The 18,598-nt window shown below is 50.6% G+C and overlaps 7 protein-coding genes across 7 annotated transcripts; 3 read left to right on the top strand and 4 right to left on the bottom strand.

Annotated features, from left to right (window-relative positions):
* Positions 1-913: 913 nt before the first annotated feature.
* Positions 914-2,260, top strand: FIESC28_04442 (uncharacterized protein; the record flags this gene model as incomplete). The annotated part of the gene is made up of 1 exon (XM_031158589.1): positions 914-2,260. The coding sequence occupies one exon, from the start codon at positions 914-916 to the stop codon at positions 2,258-2,260; it is 1,347 nt and encodes a 448-aa protein (XP_031017358.1).
* Positions 2,261-3,363: 1,103 nt separating this feature from the next.
* FIESC28_04443 (uncharacterized protein) lies at positions 3,364-5,465 on the bottom strand (the record flags this gene model as incomplete). The annotated part of the gene is made up of 2 exons (XM_031158590.1): positions 3,364-4,985; positions 5,072-5,465. The coding sequence occupies 2 exons, from the start codon at positions 5,463-5,465 to the stop codon at positions 3,364-3,366; spliced, it is 2,016 nt and encodes a 671-aa protein (XP_031017359.1).
* A 1,794-nt stretch (positions 5,466-7,259) lies between these two features.
* Positions 7,260-7,789, bottom strand: FIESC28_04444 (uncharacterized protein; the record flags this gene model as incomplete). Its single annotated transcript, XM_031158591.1, has 3 exons — positions 7,260-7,417; positions 7,468-7,527; positions 7,576-7,789. 3 exons carry the CDS (start codon positions 7,787-7,789, stop codon positions 7,260-7,262), a joined length of 432 nt encoding a protein of 143 aa, XP_031017360.1.
* Positions 7,790-8,108: 319 nt separating this feature from the next.
* FIESC28_04445 (uncharacterized protein) lies at positions 8,109-10,241 on the top strand (the record flags this gene model as incomplete). The annotated part of the gene is made up of 3 exons (XM_031158592.1): positions 8,109-8,157; positions 8,228-8,660; positions 8,708-10,241. The coding sequence occupies 3 exons, from the start codon at positions 8,109-8,111 to the stop codon at positions 10,239-10,241; spliced, it is 2,016 nt and encodes a 671-aa protein (XP_031017361.1).
* Positions 10,242-10,643: 402 nt separating this feature from the next.
* FIESC28_04446 (uncharacterized protein) lies at positions 10,644-11,367 on the bottom strand (the record flags this gene model as incomplete). The annotated part of the gene is made up of 3 exons (XM_031158593.1): positions 10,644-10,772; positions 10,825-11,235; positions 11,299-11,367. 3 exons carry the CDS (start codon positions 11,365-11,367, stop codon positions 10,644-10,646), a joined length of 609 nt encoding a protein of 202 aa, XP_031017362.1.
* Positions 11,368-11,741: 374 nt separating this feature from the next.
* On the top strand, positions 11,742-15,526 carry FIESC28_04447 (uncharacterized protein; the record flags this gene model as incomplete). The annotated part of the gene is made up of 2 exons (XM_031158594.1): positions 11,742-11,810; positions 11,885-15,526. The coding sequence occupies 2 exons, from the start codon at positions 11,742-11,744 to the stop codon at positions 15,524-15,526; spliced, it is 3,711 nt and encodes a 1,236-aa protein (XP_031017363.1).
* Positions 15,527-15,937: 411 nt separating this feature from the next.
* FIESC28_04448 (uncharacterized protein) lies at positions 15,938-18,598 on the bottom strand (the record flags this gene model as incomplete). Its single annotated transcript, XM_031158595.1, has 6 exons — positions 15,938-16,085; positions 16,137-17,797; positions 17,855-18,121; positions 18,185-18,304; positions 18,360-18,551; positions 18,596-18,598. 6 exons carry the CDS (start codon positions 18,596-18,598, stop codon positions 15,938-15,940), a joined length of 2,391 nt encoding a protein of 796 aa, XP_031017364.1.

The raw sequence follows: 18,598 nt of genomic DNA on the forward strand, positions 1-18,598 counted from the left end.
AAGGTACGTTACATTACGTTACGTCGGATCTCAATCTGGAATTCAAAGCCTTGGAGGGAAAAAAAAAAGAAATGGAGCTTGAGCATTGTTCGCCCCAGGTCCTGGGCCTCCACTGTCATGGCACCAGTTTGGTGGAGCTACGAGGTCATTTACTGGGTCGACCAGCCTGGGCCTCCAGCGGCCGCTAAGACCTTTGGGTTCCTTCCTGCCCGTTACGTCCACGTTCAGTTGGTGAAGGGTGGGTAGGTGTACCTGCAACATGCGGCCTTTCTAGGCTATTACTCCCCATAGCAGCCAATGCTCCCGTCCCGTCTAGTTTGTCTGTTTTTACCCGACCGACCTGACTTGATTCTCCATCCACCCTCACTTTCGCTTCCTATCCATTCTCTTTCTCACGCATCAATCAGGTCAATCTCGAATCGTTACCTTTTCGTCCTTGACGCGTCCCTGGCGAATCCCTTCGTTTCTCTCCCATTTTGAAACGAATCAGCTGTTGCTCAACAGATTCAAAGGTATGTTGTGTCACGGTACATGCATGCATGCGTGCATTTGCATCTTGTCCTCCTTTTGTTCCAATACCGGGCAATACTATACACTGCAATGCCTCATCTCACTCAATCTTATCCTCCATCGAACCCCCGCGCTCGTACTCGCCAATCTAAGAGTCCTGGTCTGAGGAAATTCAATCGCCAATATCTCTTCAATTCATTCCGACCTTATCGCGTCTAACCTGTCAACGATCGCCCTTGTGTTGATCGACTTTAACCGTCGCTGCACCGTCTCCCTTAGACGCATGTTCCCTAAACTCTACCTCTTCTGAACCCCTTCAAGCCTCAATGCGAGTGCTCGACAAGTCGCTAACATGTTTCTCAATCTTAGGCAAATCCCCAGCGTGAGCACGCCTACCTTCGCCATGTCTACACCCCAACCGGCCCAGCCCACCGCTGCGCAACCATCCGCCAACCCATCTGCCGATGACAACAATACCGACGCTGCGAACCAACCTTCATCACCAGCTGACGATACTGCTGCTGCGTCGGCTACATCAAACCCGGCTTCCGCACGGCCTTCCAACAATAACTCTTCACCTACTCAGAACCAGCCAAGTCCAACCCCATCTGAAGACGAGCAACCGTCAAGCGCTCCTGCAGAGGCATCTGATGATGCCAGCCCTAGCAACACACCTCCACCCGCTGCGGAAACATCAGCTGCGGATCCATCGCCTTCATCCGACGATCCTTCGCCATCCACAAGTCCCAACAGAACTACTCAAGCCAACCCAACTACTGAAGCCGCAAACCCAGCTTCCACCGACGACAGCAACGACGATCCTAGTTCAACTCAAGAAGAAGAAGCATCTCAGATTACTACTTCCGAGGTTCTGTCAACTGTCATTACAGTGACAGGTAGCTCAGGACCTGAAACAAGCATTGTTTTGGTTACCGCTATCCGTACCCAAAGTGTCGCACCTTCAGAGGCTTCTGCGTCTGCCACCAGCACGGATGATGCTGATGCGATCGGCGGTAGCGGTAGCGGTAGCGGGAATGGCGGTGATGGTCTGAGTCAAAAGAGCAAGGTTGCTATTGGTGTTGCTGTACCAATTGCTGCCATTATTCTTCTTGCGCTCCTGGGTCTGTTTTGGTGGAAGAAGAGAAAGACTAGAAGACAAGCTGAAGAGGAGCGACGAAAGGAAGTCGAAGACTACGCTTATAATCCCAACGCTGACCCTACGATCCCTGCTGTTGGTATGGCAGACAGCGGTTACGAAATGAGGGAAGATGGATCTTCAGGTTACCGTGGCTGGGGAAACACTACTATCGGCTCAACTGGTCGCAAGGCCTCTACTACTTTGTCTGGTGGCATTAATGGCGCTTACTCCGACATTACTTCACCAACTCGAGGAAACATGTCGGATGCCCGCTCCGGCGAGCCTCTTATGGATGGATCACACTCTCCTGAGGGTGAGATCCTTGGAGCCATGGGTCCTTCTGCTGCTAACAACCGCGGTGCCGATGTGCACCGCGGCCCTTCCAACGCTTCCTCTTCATACAGTGCTGCTGGTCGATCTGATGCTTCAGACCCGATTGGAGTTCCGTACGGGGCTGGCGGCGCATACTATGATCAATACAACCAGAATCCTTACAGCGATAACGGCGCTCAACAGGCGATCATTCGCGATAACCCTGCACGCCGGAACACACGCATCGAGAACCCTTCTCATTACCCACAGCAGAGTGCGGGTATCTCGCAAAACTTCTAAAAAAAATGTTATTGTTTTCACATGCTACCACTACCGGTCGCTACGATATTTCTTATGTCTCTAGAAAGATACCCACGTCCTTCCGAAATCTCTCGCTAGGAGGTGGAATGTGCACTCAAACGGCGTTTCACACTTCCCGGCGTCTACTTTGCTTTTCCAAATCAGCCATTTTCTTGGAATAGGCTACAATTTAATCACTCACTTTCTGGCATCTTGAGCACCATCTCAAGGGCATCCTTTTTCTTCAAATACAGCCATTCAAAACCGGTGGACTTCTGGTTACTTTTTCTTTTTTACCATTTTCAAAGGCAACAACCACAGGGTGGCTACCCTTGTGAGTACGTTTACATTATGAGGAGGAACTTGTATATACGATGAATGGCGGAGTTATTCGTTGCCCTCTGTCATGGATCATTGGAAGGGCTACTTATTCACAGCCCTGTAATACTGTATCGAAAGGAATTGTGAAAAGTTATTCTGAATCGAAGTGGATCAGTTGTATCAGGTGGACTTGTTGCGGTTTTAGAAGTTGGGGGTCGAACGATGCAGAGGTACGGGCTTAGAGAAGTACATAGCAGGCGAATTGACGAAATACTATTTGCAAAGACCTGTATGCTTTGACTTCGTACTGAGATGCCATGCCAAGCTTCCTTGTACTGAGAAACCCGTCCTGCTGGTGTGCCTCTCCGTATGTGTAATGGCACTGACGACGTTCAGGATTTGTTCCATTCTCCTCTCTCCAGGAGCAATGTAATATCTTAGACGACGAGGTGGATGTCTAAAGGTGCCAGAAAAGAGTTTATAACTGCATAGTCCAATAATTCAATTCTGAAGCTAAGCTTTCCAGCTGTTACAGTTTCCAGCTTCAGGGACTTTTGATACGCCAACGTCTCCTTAGAAAGCCAAGGGACGCGTGCTCACCCCAATACCAAGCCATCAATATCTCAATAAGAAAACAAATCTACAGTACCGGTGCTGAAACTCCAACCCTTCCAAAACTCCCTGCTCAGAACATACAAATATTAGGGGCTATAAATGCCCTGATCCCATTGGGAGATGAATATCAGTGAAGTGGGCATATATCTTGCCCAGGTACGACCCGTTTACTGTCCCCTGATGGCCTGCAACAAAGCTTGCTCCTTAAGGCGTTTTTTCTCTGCCCATTCTCGGCTCGCTATTCTAGAGCGTTCTGCAGCCTGCTCTCGGGCCAGTCGGGTCGCTTCCTCACGTTCGCGCTTCTCGCGTTCCTTGTCCCGCATATAACCATTGTTGTCTCGTTGGAAGATTTCCTTGCCGCGGACCTTGAGTTGGTGTGCTTCTTCGGCAGTAAGAGCCCGCTTCCCACTGCCGCTTCCCGTAGACACTGAGGTTCCCCGACTCAGATGCTCCTGTGACGTAGCTGTGGACAACCGACCTCGATTTTGGGGAATCTGCCCCTCGGAGCTGGGGCTTGGGCGTGGACCTAAAATGGATGCTCTCTTTGTCTTAGCCGCGTTCGCTTGCTTTTTTGTATCTTCTTGTGGCAGCTTCCCTTGTCGAGCAAGGCTGGCGATGGTCTCTCGCGGGATGCTAGCTGGCGTGAAACTATTACGCATAGGTCTGGCCTTGAACTCCCGCTTGCGTTTTTCCTCTTCTTCTTGTGCCTTGAGGCGAGCTTCACGCTCTTCGCGTTTGCGACGAGAGATGGCTTCTCCAGGAAGCTCAAAAATTGGCTTAGTGAGTGGTTTACTAGACTTCGGTCTCGGTGGAGGCACATAAGCTCTCTGAGCCTCAGCCTGTTGGGCTCGGCGAGCTTCACGCTGTTCCTTCAGACGACGAGCTACAGCCTCACCAGGAAGCTCAAATTTGGGAATAGTAGGTGCCTTGGTAGACTTGACAGGCGCTTTAGAAGGAGTAGACTGAGAGTTGTTTCCGCGAGTAAATTGCGGCTTGGGCTTGAGGGTATCGTCGGAATCGTTTTGTTTCTTATCACGAAACACGAGAGAGGTTGATCGACGAAGAGGAACTTGCGACTTTTCAGTCGGCTTGACGCGCACTGTCGAAGACATACCGATTACTGATGCTCTCTTAGAGATAGTCGGCATTTTTGCTGGAGAGGGTGGCTCTAGGTGTTTGCTGGTGGGTACGTTCTCAGGTAAAGCAATTCGCCGTGACTGCGTAAAGGCGTCAATAGCCTCGAGCTCATCCTCAAGTTTATCAAGTTCTTCGAAAGAGTCCTCAATTCGGGGCACGGAGAAGGAACCGTTCCGCGAAGACCCCCCGTAGCTACTGCATCTGTCGCTGATCAAAGTAAGAGAAGGCGAAACCGCCTGTTCTACCACTTCGACCACTTCAGGTACTTTGAGTGGAAGAGTTTGGTGGTCGTCATACGCGGGAGGTGGAGGCAACGCCATGTTGGGTGTGCTGAAGGAAGTTTGTGGGGGCTCAAAACCCAGAGCCATGTATTCTTCAGGTGTCAATGGAGTCGCTACGAAGGTGTAGATGTCAGTCTCGGGAGTGTTGAAGAGATTGTATCGTGGCCAGCGTGACAACAAAGTGCAACCATAAACCTTGGTCTCCATTTTGCAATGGTCGCTTTCACCAATGTCGGGAGAGTCACTGTTGTTGGCTTCACTAGTTGGCGCTGAGAACGATACCAACCATTCGAACTGACCTGGTCGGTGATCTAGATGAGGGCTCAAGCTTGGCCACGCTTCGGCCAGCGGGTGCGACTTGCAAATGTACCCTTTGCAGATGTCAGTATTGATACAGGAAGCATGGAGTTCAAGGCTTAAGTTGATGAAGGGGTCAAGAGCTGAACAAGAAACAAACCTTCTGATGACTGTTGGTGAACAGAGCGATTGCTATTCGCAGGCGAACTGGCAACAGACAAATTTGAATCTTCTTCCTCTACTACCTCGAGGAGCTCGAAAGCTTCGGGCTCGGTAGATGATCGCCGTGCTCGACGAAATGACGAGGGGACTTTGACAGCACTAGGTCTGAGGTGCAATTTTTGATTTTGGTACTGCTGAGGCGAGTTTTGGGCAACACCCTGATTGTGAATATGACGGGCTGAGAGCTCTTGGAGTGCTCCTCGGGTCGACGAAGAGGAAGAGGGACTTGAAGTAGATTTGGGTTCGATAAAATGAACATCCCGGTTGTTAGCGGAACCAGAGGAGACCGGGGCCTTATTAGTGGCAGGGTAGATTTGGGGTTGATGATCCATCATGGTAGTCATAGTCTACCTAGTTGGCTTCAGGACAATGAGATGAGCCTCTGGATTGGACGTTTCGATGGAGCCAAGGGAGACCCCTAAGGCTAGAATGCCGGGGTCTACTCGAGGGTCTAGAAAGACAATAAGTGAGACTGGAGCGCCACCAGGCTTCTCGTAAGTCAAATCTCAAGTGATAATAACCTGGGATCTGAGTGTAATTTCACAGACAACAGGGGTAAGACTATCAAAGCGACGGCCAACAGCGGGGCCTCGTTTAAGTCGAGACCTGGATAAAGTAAAGTAAAGCACGGATTGTACTGTACAGTACTGTAGATTTGATTGAATTGATGAAAACGGAACGACCAAGATATTTAGCAATGGTGGATGGAGCAGATGAGAAATGTTGGTGATGGGGAGGAGAAGTAGAAGATGGCTGCATGGAAGTAGAGTGATGTCAATAAAAACAACAACAACAATGGGTGTGAGCCACGGCAACCGCGAAGCTGCATACTATGGTACTTACTACCCTTACCTTCCCATTTCCCGTCCCGCACCTTCTTATTTATTTTTGGTATATGAGCAATTGCTTGGTCCCTCTTTCTTGAACGCAACTTGCAATTGACCCCATCACATCACGTTTCTGATAGAGCCTTTTCCATCAGCTTGCCGAGTCCTGGTAGTACTACCTACTAAGATACCTGTATTACAAAGTCAGTATGACTTCGATATAATGAAGTCAATTGCTGCGTTTCATTGGCTACTGAAGCTCCAGAGCGGGAGTCCCACTATTGTGCAGAAGCCCATGCACTAACTTAGATGATATGCGCAAACGAGATCCACATAAATTGTGCGAGATGCTGGGCTACCTATGGTATCCATTGTATGTGCTTCATTATTATCTTGTAAGAAACACACTATCACCATTCTACCACGTCAAGATAATACTTTCGTCTTCAATTACCTTATAGAAAGGTGCCGAGAATATAATTTGCCACTGAGGTCAGAGAGTGTCGGAGAGTCTCAGCCAGTGTTGAGATCAGGTACGGAAATAGAGTTGTGCTTGCGAACTCAAGCAGTCGTATCAAAAGTTCCTGGCGATGGGCTTTACACGGTAAATACCGGCGTCTAGATTCATTTACTGTGTTCTTGTATTATAACTCGAACTCAGCAAGAATTGCTCGCGTTCATGTCCTAATTTCTTATCTCTGATAGCTAAGGAAGGCTTTTTATCAAGCTATCCAGGGCCTTGTGGACTCAGGTTCGTTCCATGAGCTGCTCTCCTACTTTTAACATGTCCACCCCTCAACCAAACGAATCAAGGTTTACTGAGTCATCTTTCAATCAGAGAGATATGACTCTAGCTGTCAATCAAACCGAGTTACTTCCGGAGCCCTCTGAGAAGTACTGCCTACTCTTGTTCGTGTCTCAACCAAGCAACCCTCTCTCCCTCAAAAAGCCGGCTTGTGCCGGGCGCCGTTCTTCTCTTCCTCGAACATGCTGTTTGCCTGACCCTGAAGTAGAAATTTGATTACCTCTCGCCGTCGGGTCTGAGTGTTCTGAGATAGCAATGGGCTGCTGACTAAAAATTGGAAACCAGCTATTGTTTCATGGGCGGATTTGGTACGGTTGCGTGTGACTTTGTTGGTTGGTGCAGTTCCTTGGTACGGTACTCGTGAGACGAAGCTTGAGACAGCAAAGCTTATAAGGAGCATCTATGCCTGGCAAAGCATCAGGCGAGATAAACCTGCAGATATCACAAGAGGCTTGGCATTCGTTTCGATTGATTTATCCGAAAGCCTCTATAATTCATGACTGCTCTTCTTCGGCGGCAGCTTCAGCGGCCTCTGCCTGAGCCTGTAATGCTGGCGCATGTTCTGTTGGGATTCGAACTAGAGTCTGAGGAAGTGGCCCCGCCGAATCTTCAGATGCTTGTGTAGGGTCTGCTGCTGTTTTTGCGAGTTTGGCTATAATTCTGTTAGACAAGCTTTGCCAGTTGAAGAATAGCAAGACATACAAGAAGCCATGTTGATGGCACGTAGAACATTATGCCAGTTGCCAACGACCGCCGCAATTGCTGTCAGACATTAGTCCAAGCACGTGAGCCCGAGAGGAACTTGGTTACCTTCTGTCCCATCAGATAGTGTTGAGAGCTTTTGTTCCAAAGCTTCCATTTGTGTTGCGACCGCAGCGCTGAGCTCTCGGAGCTCTTTAAGATTTTCGAGTTCGGCCTTCTTTTCTTCGATCCGCGCTAATAGTGCTGGTGATTGTCCGCTTGAAGATGCTGAAGCACTCGGTGCGCGCATATGCGAGGATATCGGTCGCGTCGGGTAGGACATGATGACTGGCGGCGTTATTCAATAAACCTTCGAAATGGTTAACGACGTCGTTAGCAGTTCAGCTGCCACCGCGTTTGCATCCATCGAATTGATGGTGGGGTTCAACGTGGGGTTTCCACAAAACCTGTAGCTGGGGCAACCGGTAACCAAGCGCCAGAACAAAAACAGTCATCGCCATGGAAGTAAATACATACAATCAAAAAATCCCTTTTCAGGTTGGCATTGTACAACAGTTTGTGACTTAATCAAAAGCACATATCAGCGCTCGACTAACCGCAGAAAACCTCAAATTGGTTGCCGCAAACCACCCCATTATGCTATGGCTAGACTGAACGAACCCCCGGTGTCTACGGACAGTCTTGAAACGCGTGAGTTAAGCTCAACTCCTGGAGCCTAAACTACTGGGTTCATGAGAACTGACTTTATCTTGTGATCAAGTTCGAAAGAAGCTTCTACGCCAGAACCGCGATCTCGCCAAATCAAACAATGCCCGCGCTCTTCGTGTTCGAGAACTTGAGAATGACTGCGCTTGCATGTTGTCCGAAAACCTCGAGCTTCGGGGTCGTATTCTAGAGCTGGAAAAGGAGCTTGAAGACAACGACTCTCGAAGAATCGCCGACCATGCGCTCGCAATCAAAACCAAGTTAGAATCTCAACTTACTGAATGGGGTAGCCTTCTCGCTGGGCTCGGTTTGGAGCCACCCATGAAGCGACACTCTCAACAACCAAGAAAGTCATCAACCAAGCCAAGATTGAGCTTCAGCTCTGCCCGACCCAGCCCTTCACAGCGACGCCTTCGGGATATTGCCCGCGAAATCGAAGAGCTGGGACACATCTCAGAGACCAAATCGTACCCGAGACAATCTATGAAGTAAGCCAACTTGTTAACGTAGATGGAAGCGTTCTAACAGTACACAGTCCCGAACAAATCCTAGCACTTCGATCAGAGGCTGATTATGACGATATGGCCGATACATCTCAATCGCCTGAACTCGGCCCCCCTCCCGTCTCGCATTTTATCGAAGAAGAGGAAGAAGAGCCAGTCAAGGTCGACTCACCTTCCCCTTCACGTTCTGCTCCCGCTCCCGCACCTGTACAAGAAAGCCCCAAGACGAAGCTTACGCCACCCGAAACATTCACATCACCACAAACCGCCAAGATGTTACCGAGACCAACTTCGCCGGAGAAGAAGCGAACAGAGGAAATTGTCAAAACCCAACAGCCGAAATTAATGGAGACCAAGCCCCTGGCTACCAAGTCCATTGAAACCAAGACCGAAGAGCCACCCATGGAACCCCCTATGTCCCAGCCCCAGCAAATCAAGATAGGATCAAAGAGGAAGCTCGCCGCTAGAGACGATATGGTCACGAGTAGATCGCAAAAGAACAACGATGAGAATGAGAACCCCCGGGTGGTTAGCGAGAAAGCAGGAGGCCGAACACTGAAAGAGGTTTCCGGTTTGAAGAAGGAGTCGCGGGAGAAGGCGAATGCCACAGGTACAAGGAGACCACTATCGGCAAAGAGCACGAACGACGATATGACTTCACCAAAGAAGATTTCTAAGCCAGTCAACACGGATGAGATCGCTGCAGCCAAAGCTGATCTGCTGAGATCAAAGATTTCACCACATCGACCCAAATCCAGGTCCAGATCCTTGGCCCCTATTGCCATTGAGCCCATCCAGGACCCCGAACCCACAGTCCCTACTGTTGCTGAAGTTCAGTGTGGACTTGCAACACCATACACAGACCCATCACTCCTCTCCCCGCACTCACCAGATACCACCGCCTCGAAAGATACAGGACGAGGAGGAACACCGCCACCTGCAGATGTCAATGCAAACCGAGAACCCGCAAGACCCAGCCGACGAAATAGAACTGCAGTCAGCTATGCTGAACCCAACCTTCGAGACAAGATGCGAAGACCCACAAAGGAATTGCTTGATGCTGTCGCAGGAGATGGCAGAACTGCCCGGCGTTCTAGTGTAGCTGAGCAAGCTCCAGACACAACCAAGCTCAAGCGCGAGAGTGATGCCGAGGATTCCTGGAAGCAATTACCGAGCGTCAATGCAACAAACGCAGAGAACGAGCCCGGCAGTATCCCTGCCAGTCCCTTGGCTGGAAAGGGCTCAAGTCCTGAGGCCTCTAAGAACATGGCAATTCGAAGCGGTAGACGCACCTCAATGATGATACAAGACTTGGTTGCAGGCAGCGAAACCTCTCATGAAGATGGCAGGGATGACATGGCATCTGATACAACCGGACTAAGTGAAGTTGACATCTACGAATTCACACCCTCGTCACCACAGTCTGAAGAACAGGGCCCTACCAGAACTAAGAAGAAGCCCGTCAGTCGGCAAACTTCACGGCGCGTCTCATCTGCGGTTCATGTCGAAGAAGGTTCTGGGGCTAGGGAACGTGCCTCATCAAGGCGAAGGAGTATGATGTTGTAATGACTGCATATTATGAATGGGAGTTTGGCAGAGCATTTGAGGCGTTTTTTGTCTTTTCTTGTTTCTTCAAAAGGAGTATGTTGCGTGTCAGCGCTGATACTGCTTTGACGGAAATTATTCAGACTGGTTGCATGCCCGAGATACCTCTACAAAGCGATGGATAGTTGTTTGTGTTTTTTTGAATATTTATTTATAGTTGTAATGTTCCTTCTTGGACACAAGCACCCAATTGATGCATGCATTGGTGATTCGTCTTGCCAATTGACGCTTTGTTGGTCTAAGATGAGAGCCTCTTTTTCTAGTGAGGACCCCTGCGCATTTGTTCAATGTGTGACTGGGTATAGATTCTGCTGCTGGTCTTGAGTACGTCGCTGAATGTAAACTCCCCCTATCTATATAAAATCATGATGATGCTCCTCCTGAAGGCTCTACTGGTTTTGTGTATGTCACCTTCTCAACTGCCACGTTCTCGTTGCCCTTGTCGTCTTTTCGTAATTGATAGACGTATAGGGTGAGTGAGATGCCTTGAACCTAGGGTAGGGTCAGTAATCATATCGCCAACGATAAACAGCAAGTAACATACATCCATAAGACAGAAGCTTGGTGTAGGGTCTTCAGACTCTTGGCTGAAACCTTCCATGAATGCGCCAGTTGCACTGCCAGGGTTCACGAAGAACTTGTCCATATACTCGAAGGCATCAAAGCGGTGAGTACCACCCCAGCACAGAACATCCACGTCCAATTTGTTCGCCTCGGCCAGAAGAAGGTCAGGTTCATTAGAGACGAGCGTAAATCCCTCTAGGAAACCAATGCGAAGACTTCCGTGGGTGACTACCTGGGTCAATGGGAGGGAAGTGGCCTCGACGTCATAGCGGCCTTTCACAATCTTGAGATCGGGGGAGACGGATCGCAAGTACTCGTACGTGTGCTTATCGGTCAAGTTTCCAAGGCAAAGCGTCTGGCTGATCTTTCCGGGGGAGAGGAGCTTCTTGAACTACAAACAGAGAGCCGTGTTAGCGATGCGCGCGACGTTGGAAGCACTGCGCGCTGGATGTACCTTGGCGGGGATGTCAAGCGCCCGATCCGGGATGTGGAGGTCCCCTATAACGAGAATGAGAAATGCCATATTGTCTCTCTTGTATGGGAGAGAAACGAGGCTGCAGATGTATTTGAAATTGAGTAACGAGAGGCGCGAGCTGCCAACACCTTAACCTAGGTCAGCTCCGAGGGGCACAGTTACAGTAGGTACAGACAGTGGAGGACAGGCCATACGTAGGGCGCTCGGATACAGCGGTAAAGCTGGCGCCGCATCTTGGTAACGGGGCCTGGAGGTTGGCGGATGTGGCTTAGCACGCATTAGCCACCCCACTTTCTTATCAGTCCCAGCGGGGTGCGATAAGCATGTAAAAATTTGGGAATTTTTGGCTGGGGTCTTGACTTTTACCGAACAGAACAATCCAGTTCAGTTGGTGGTTGCGGATTGAATTGCTCAACATCAACATGGCGACCCCTTCTCTGGCTGAAAAGCTGGACAAGATCAAGTCCCCTGGACTTCAGAGTCAAAAGAGGGTAAGTTGTATTTCTGCGCTATTGTCTTATGCGCCGGCAATCTCGAGTCGCACACTGACATCTTTTTCTTGTAGACTGTCGTTGTTCTGCAGGCTGTCGAGTCGACTCTCAAGGAACAGAACGCGGATCCCACGCCCACAGGATACTTTGCGGCTCTTCTTGCCCTTCTTCAACAGGCAAACAGCAATGACACCGTGAACCCGGAATTGGCGACCCCCGTCGTCTACCTTCTCGACGTCGTTACACCTTATGCCCCGCAACCTCTTCTCCGATCCAAGTTCACGCAGATTCTTACTCTTCTCGCCCCCGTACTCCTGCTACAGGATGCAGAGCCCATGCTGTTGCGATCGTCCATAGGATGTCTCGAGTCGCTTCTTCTTGCTCAGGATGCCGCATCTTGGGAGCTGTCCGTTTCCCAGATTGGTCCTCGACGAGCTGTCGCAGGACTTTTGAACATGTCCCTTGACCACCGACCTAAGGTGCGAAAGAGGTCGCAAGACGCCTTGAAACAGGTCCTCCGAAACCCGCCACCGAGCCCCTCGCTGGACCATCCTGCCGCCGATATGTGCGCTCAGACTGCCACCAAGAACTTGGAGGATTTGGCCGGTAAGATTGCGCAGGCGCGCAAGGGAAAGAAGGCGGATGCTTCCCACGACCCTGCCATGATCCATGCCCTTCAGCTGGTCAAGACAGTTGCGGCCGCGAGTGGTGGCTGGCCAAGCAAGAAGATCGAGTCTTTGTGCGAGTTGTTGCTGGGTATCGCCAAGAGTGGAAACGAGTACATGACCATGGCGGCTTTCGAAATTTTCGAGATGATCTTTGAGGGTATGACCGATGAACTTTCTTCAGCCAAACTTCCACGACTTATGGAGATTATCTCCGAACTGCGACCTTCTGCCAACGACACCCAGCTTGTTCCCCCGTGGCTCGCCATTCTGTCCCGAGGATACGATGTTTCTTCACAAGTCGAGCCTGACGAGACCTTCCAAAACCTTCCACAGATGTTCGATATGGTGGCTCAGTTCCTCGAGGCCCCCTCCGAGAACATTAGAATTTCTGCATCTGAGTGCCTGGTGTCCTTCATGGCCAACTGCATTCCCCAGCAGGTTATCCTTGAGCCCTCAATTTACGACGAGAAGATTCTCGAGAAGATTTCTAAGTCAGCAGAGTCTCTTCTCACCGTTCAGTACCAGGCCGCCTGGCTACAGACTTTCAACGTTCTGGGCGCCATCTTCGACACCTTGAGATGGAGGTCGTATCCTATCATGATGAATGTCACCAAGACGATTGGTGAGATTCGCGAGAACGGATCTTTCCGTAACAAGAAGGAAGCTGACGAGGTTATTGGAAAGGCGATTCGAGCGATGGGCCCTGAGGCCGTTCTCTCAATCCTTCCTCTGAACCTCGTGAAGCCTGCCAAGGGCCAGCCCGGTCGTGCTTGGATGTTCCCTATTCTCAGAGATTACACATCGAATACGAATCTCGCTCACTTCAAGAGCGAGATGGTGCCCCTTAGTGAAGTGATGTTCCAAAGGGTCCTCGATCACGGCCAAGCTGAGAAGACAATGGAGATCAAGATTTACGAAACCGTGGTTCAGCAAATCTGGTCCACTCTTCCCGGCTACTGCGACCTTCCTCTGGATCTCACCCAGGCCTTTGACCAGGGGTTTGCGGAAATCCTGGCCAACCTTCTGTACAAGCAGGTTGAGTTGCGACTTGATGTCTGCAGAGCCCTGAAGACCCTTATCGAGTCTAACCAGGCCATTGCTGGTATTGAGGAGCAGGAGGAGGACCTTGTCCTTCAAAGCCGTGTCAGCCGTGCTGATGCCAAGAAGAACCTCGAATACCTCTCTCAATTTGCAGGCAACATGCTCGCAGTCATGTTCAACGTTTACACGCAGACACTTCCTCAGAGCCGCGGACCTATCCTCCAGACCATCAACACATTCCTCAGCATTACTCCCAATGGTGAGCTCATGGAGACTTTCGACCGTGTAAGCAAGATGCTTGCTGCCGAGTTGCAAAAGGAGAAGCCAGCGGACAAGAAGAAGGAGAACCAGCAAAAGTCCAAGGACCACATGCCTTCGACAGCCCAGACTCTGATGGATCTCGTTATCACAATGTCTGTCTACCTACCACGAGAGAGTTTTGCTTCCCTTTTCGAGATTGCTGCCGTCATCATCAACAAGGAGGAGGAGCCCCAACTTCAGAAGAAGGCATACAAGCTCATCCCCCGCTTGGCGGATTCCGAAATTGGCAAGGCCGCTCTCCAGGAGCGATCTGCGGAGCTTCAGAACCTGATCTTCTCCAGCACTGACAAGGTCTCTGCCCCTGCTCGACGAGAGCGACTCGCTGCCATCATCGCCCTCCTTCCCTACATCCCCGACACCTCTCTTCACTTCATTCCTGCTGTTCTTAGCGAAGTTGTCATCTCATGCAAGGAGAACAACGAGCGTGCTCGTGAAACTGCATATGAGCTTCTGGTTCGCATGGGACACCGCATGGCCGCGGCCAACAACACGACCATCGACAACAGCAAGGTCCCCCACATGCCCGACGATGCCCCCACTGGAACCGCCAACATCGAGGAGTTCTTCACCATGGTTAGCGCTGGTTTGGCCGGCAGTACACCTCACATGATTTCTGCCTCTATCACCGCCATTAGTCGACTTCTATACGAGTTCCGAAGTGATCTGAGTGACGCCACCCTTTCTGATTTGGTTCAGACTATGGATCTCTTCCTTACATCTAACAACCGAGAGATCGTCAAGAGCTGTTTGGGCTTCGTCAAGGTCTGCGTTATCGGTCTCCCCGTTGAGCTCATGCTTCCTCGCCTTTCAACACTCGTTCCCAACCTTATTGTCTGGAGCCACGAGCACAAGGGCCACTTCAAGGCCAAGGTCAAGCACATCCTCGAGCGCATGGTCCGCCGCTTTGGCTATGACAACATTCACAAGAACTGTCCCGATGACGATAAGAAGCTGATCGTCAACATCCGAAAGACGAAGGAGCGTTCCAAGAAGAAGAAGGATGCTGCTAGGGGCGAAGACGGTGAGGAGAGTGACGACGATGAGGAGGGCCAGCCTAAGCGCCAGTTCGAGAACGAATACGACCAGGCTCTGTACAGCAGTGATTCGGATGATGGAGACGAGTCAGAGGATGATGCTAGGCCGAAGAGGAAGGCTCAGAAGGGCGGCAAGACATACATTGTCGAGGACGATGACGAACCTCTCGATCTTCTTGACAAGAAGGCTCTGGCCAACATCTCCTCCACCAAGCCCGTTAAGATGCGCAAGCCTCAACGTACCAAGGCCAAGTTCGACCTCGATGGCAAGCTCATCCTCGGCAAGGACGATGACGACGAGATGGAAGTCGATGACCCCAACCCCGAAGCCTCAGGCGTGGGCGCCTATGTCGCTGCCCTCAAGGGCAAGGATGTGGCTAAGCGCGGTCGTGGAGGCAAGCTCAAGTTCTCCAACCGACGTACAAATGACGACGATGATGAGGATTTCGAGATGGACGATAACGATGTCGCCGCAGTCAAGAGCAGAATCAGCCCAGGACGGGATCGCGGCAGCCGTGGAGGTTTCCGTGGTCGAGGAGGTCGTGGAGGCAAGAGTGGCAGGGGAGGCATCGCTGCAGGACGAAAGGGATTGGGCGTTGAGAAGAGACATGGAACGTCAGGTGTGGGAAAGCCTAGGAGAGGACGCAACTAGATGCCATAGCTATACCCATTCGATGCGTCATGTCTGGTTCGGGCATTTACATTATTTTATAAGTTCGTCATTTAGATCATGGGTTGTTTTAGGGTAAATAAAAGTCAAGCAAGTTTGAAATATCGAGAGCCAAAACTTCTTCATTATTCCACATTACAGAAGTGATACGGTGACTGAAGTTTCAAGTCACTGTCTATGTAATGTAGGTCTTAAAATCAAATCCATGCCTCCGATTGGGTATCATCCGGTATTGCCAGTTCAAAGTTCATTCCAACAGCAGCGCTTTCTCAGACCTGCAACATCCACTGTGAAACCTCCAACGCCTGCAATGTGCATGGCGCTCCCACATATAAGTTCACGAGAGGGAATCAAATACAGTGACCATCTTCCATGCTATCATCCCATCCAACGTTACTCAAGCACAATAACGTCCTCCGGTCGACGCGATTGCAATGGCGGAGGCCGGTGACGGTCTTCTGTAATAGGATGCTCATCCCAATAGTATCTGTGTACTGGCTCCCGACGCTGAAAGGTTTCGGGTCCTCGTTCTTCGTAACGGCTAGATTGTGTAAGTGAAAGTGCAATATCGAACTCCACCGATTCTACTCACATTTCGTGCAGTGCCTCGTATCGTGGTGCCATGTGATCATTTATGACTGCACGAGGCTCTGGGGCAGGTGGGTTGTAGCGAAGGAGACGCGGTTCAGGCTCAAAGTATGCTCTTATGTCACTTTGGGCTCTTACAGGGACGGGGTATGGTACAGCCCGAGGTTCTGCCACGACAGCACGCTGTCGGCTTTCAAGGGGTGCATGGCCAATTGGAACGATGTCATCTGCGTTGCTTCGACCGACCCGTAACAATCGAGGCTGTTCTTGCCAAACAGCCGGACGATCGCCCAATGGCCTGGATACTTCTGGAATATCTCTTCTGTACTCTGGAACTCTTTCATCACGGGACATTGCGATATCTCCAGTGGAACGAACTGGCACGCGCTCATAGAACCCACCACGATCTTCCATCACGATGGGCGTATCACGGTCTCCATGTCTTTGCAGCTCATCGAAAGGTCGACGACTTACTAGAATCCTTGCAGGATTCTGCACACCATTGGACCTTGTATCATAGCTATGCGAAGGCTCGTTAGGGATACCATTCCCAGAATGCGCAGGGACTGGTCCAGGATATTCATAAGGCCTTTCCCCATAAGCCAAGCGTTCGCTTGGTATAGGCCGCGAGACTTGCATAGGCTCGTCTCTCATGTTCATACGCCGAGATGGAGACGTTATGACGGCCGGACGCTGCAGACTGGAACTCTGAGGTGGTTCATCCCTAAAACCCTGACCTCGAGGAGGCACTGCACGCACAAAAGATGGTTTCATAACGTCAGGGGATGCTGGTTCAATGGATCGTACCAGCATATCTTGTAACCGGTCTGCCACAACGGACACAGGTGGGCGCGTAGAAAGCGATGGCTCATAAAATGGAGACTTTACCTTGCGAGCAACTTGCGGCCCCGAGCTTATGAAATATCCATTTGCAGGATGCTGAGGCTTTCCAACATAGCCGTTCTCATAGGGGGCAGGCCCAACACCCCCTGACACCAACCTTAGCTGAGAAGCTGGTGGTAGGGGATCACCTATTGAAACAAGAGCAGCGGGCGGTGGCCCGTGTGTGTACTGCGAGACCGGTGCTTGGGGTGATTTCGGAGCATGGTCTTGGTCATTGCGGTTTCGATCAAGGGCATCTTGCCAGGCTTGATATCTCTTGAACCCACGCTGACCTTTCTTCTCGGCCGAAGTCTTACGCTTGGCTTTCTTCACCTTTCCTTTTGATTTGGGGGTGACAGGTGCTTTTACGCCAAGGTTGAGCCTGGGGGATTGGCGATGACCTGGGCCGGCTTGACCGGAGATGTTTTGGACGGATCGGCTGGGAATGAGGTTTGTGGATTGGTAAATAACCTCTTCGACGGAAGAGTCAGACTCGTTGCCAGACTCTTCGCCCTCGGAATCGGATATCACGACCACCTCCCGCAAAATCTCATCCAGCTGATCCCGACCACTCTCCTCGTCTCCTCGCCACTTAACGAGTGTATCCAGGCACAGGTTTTCGACGACTTTGCGAGCATTCTGCCAGCTGGTCTCTCTTAGTAGGGTATCATACCTCGTGTGAGTATGACGAATGTGAGCAAGCACTGCCAGTTGAACTCGTCGAGCGAGAGTAATATCCTCCGAAAATCCAACTTTCTCTTTTTCGCTTTTGTTTGTGGGATCCTGTAACCATAAGTATGCGTCACCTGGAATGGAAAGTCAAGGAAAGGGAATACAAACTCGTCTGAAAGCATGCTCAATGATCATCTGGCGATCAGTGTTTGGAATTCTTGGGAATAGATCGCGCAGGGCGGCGTCGACCTGTGCATCGTATTCTTCCTGAGATTTGGGAATAGGCTCAGGGGCACCGCGAGAGACAGGCAACATCTGATCGATAGATGGTCCTAAACTGGCACGGGCTTCGTCAACTATCGTTTCCCGGACATGATGTCCGATGCGATGAACCTGATGCGATAGAATGTTGGAAGTAGTAGGATCTTTTGCGTTCTTCAACTCAGTAGAGTCAGCAAACAAGACGTTGAAACTCTGTCATGTTGATATGCGGCATACCGAAACAATGAAGATCATCGCATCCTTCTCGCGAGATAGTTCTTTGCATGCTGTCGTTAGTTCAGGATTACCGGCGGGAACGAACTCAAACCCAGGGGGTGGTGTTTTTTTCGTGGTGATCTATATGTGGTGGTGAGTGCTGTGATAACCTCGGCGCGCAACAGTCGCATTATACCTGGAATTCAAGCTTCTTTTTCTTGTCCTTGTTTTCAACAAACTCGAAGTACGAGTGATGCTTGGTAGTTTTCGGTAGAGCCGGTTTGGCAACAAAGCCTGGGGGTACAGGCGCTGCATGATCAAATTGTGATCTCTGTGCTCGTCTATGTCTTTCTTTGGGACCACCTGCCACAGCCGCGGGCAGGTTTCGCTTTTCTCTCCCCATTTAAGTTCGAAAGGCTGCGATCAGCTTACCAT

The sequence above is a fragment of the Fusarium coffeatum genome (assembly GCF_003316985.1).
Source record: "Fusarium coffeatum strain FIESC_28 chromosome Unknown BRIP53273_contig_90, whole genome shotgun sequence".
Classification (NCBI taxonomy): domain Eukaryota; kingdom Fungi; phylum Ascomycota; class Sordariomycetes; order Hypocreales; family Nectriaceae; genus Fusarium; species Fusarium coffeatum.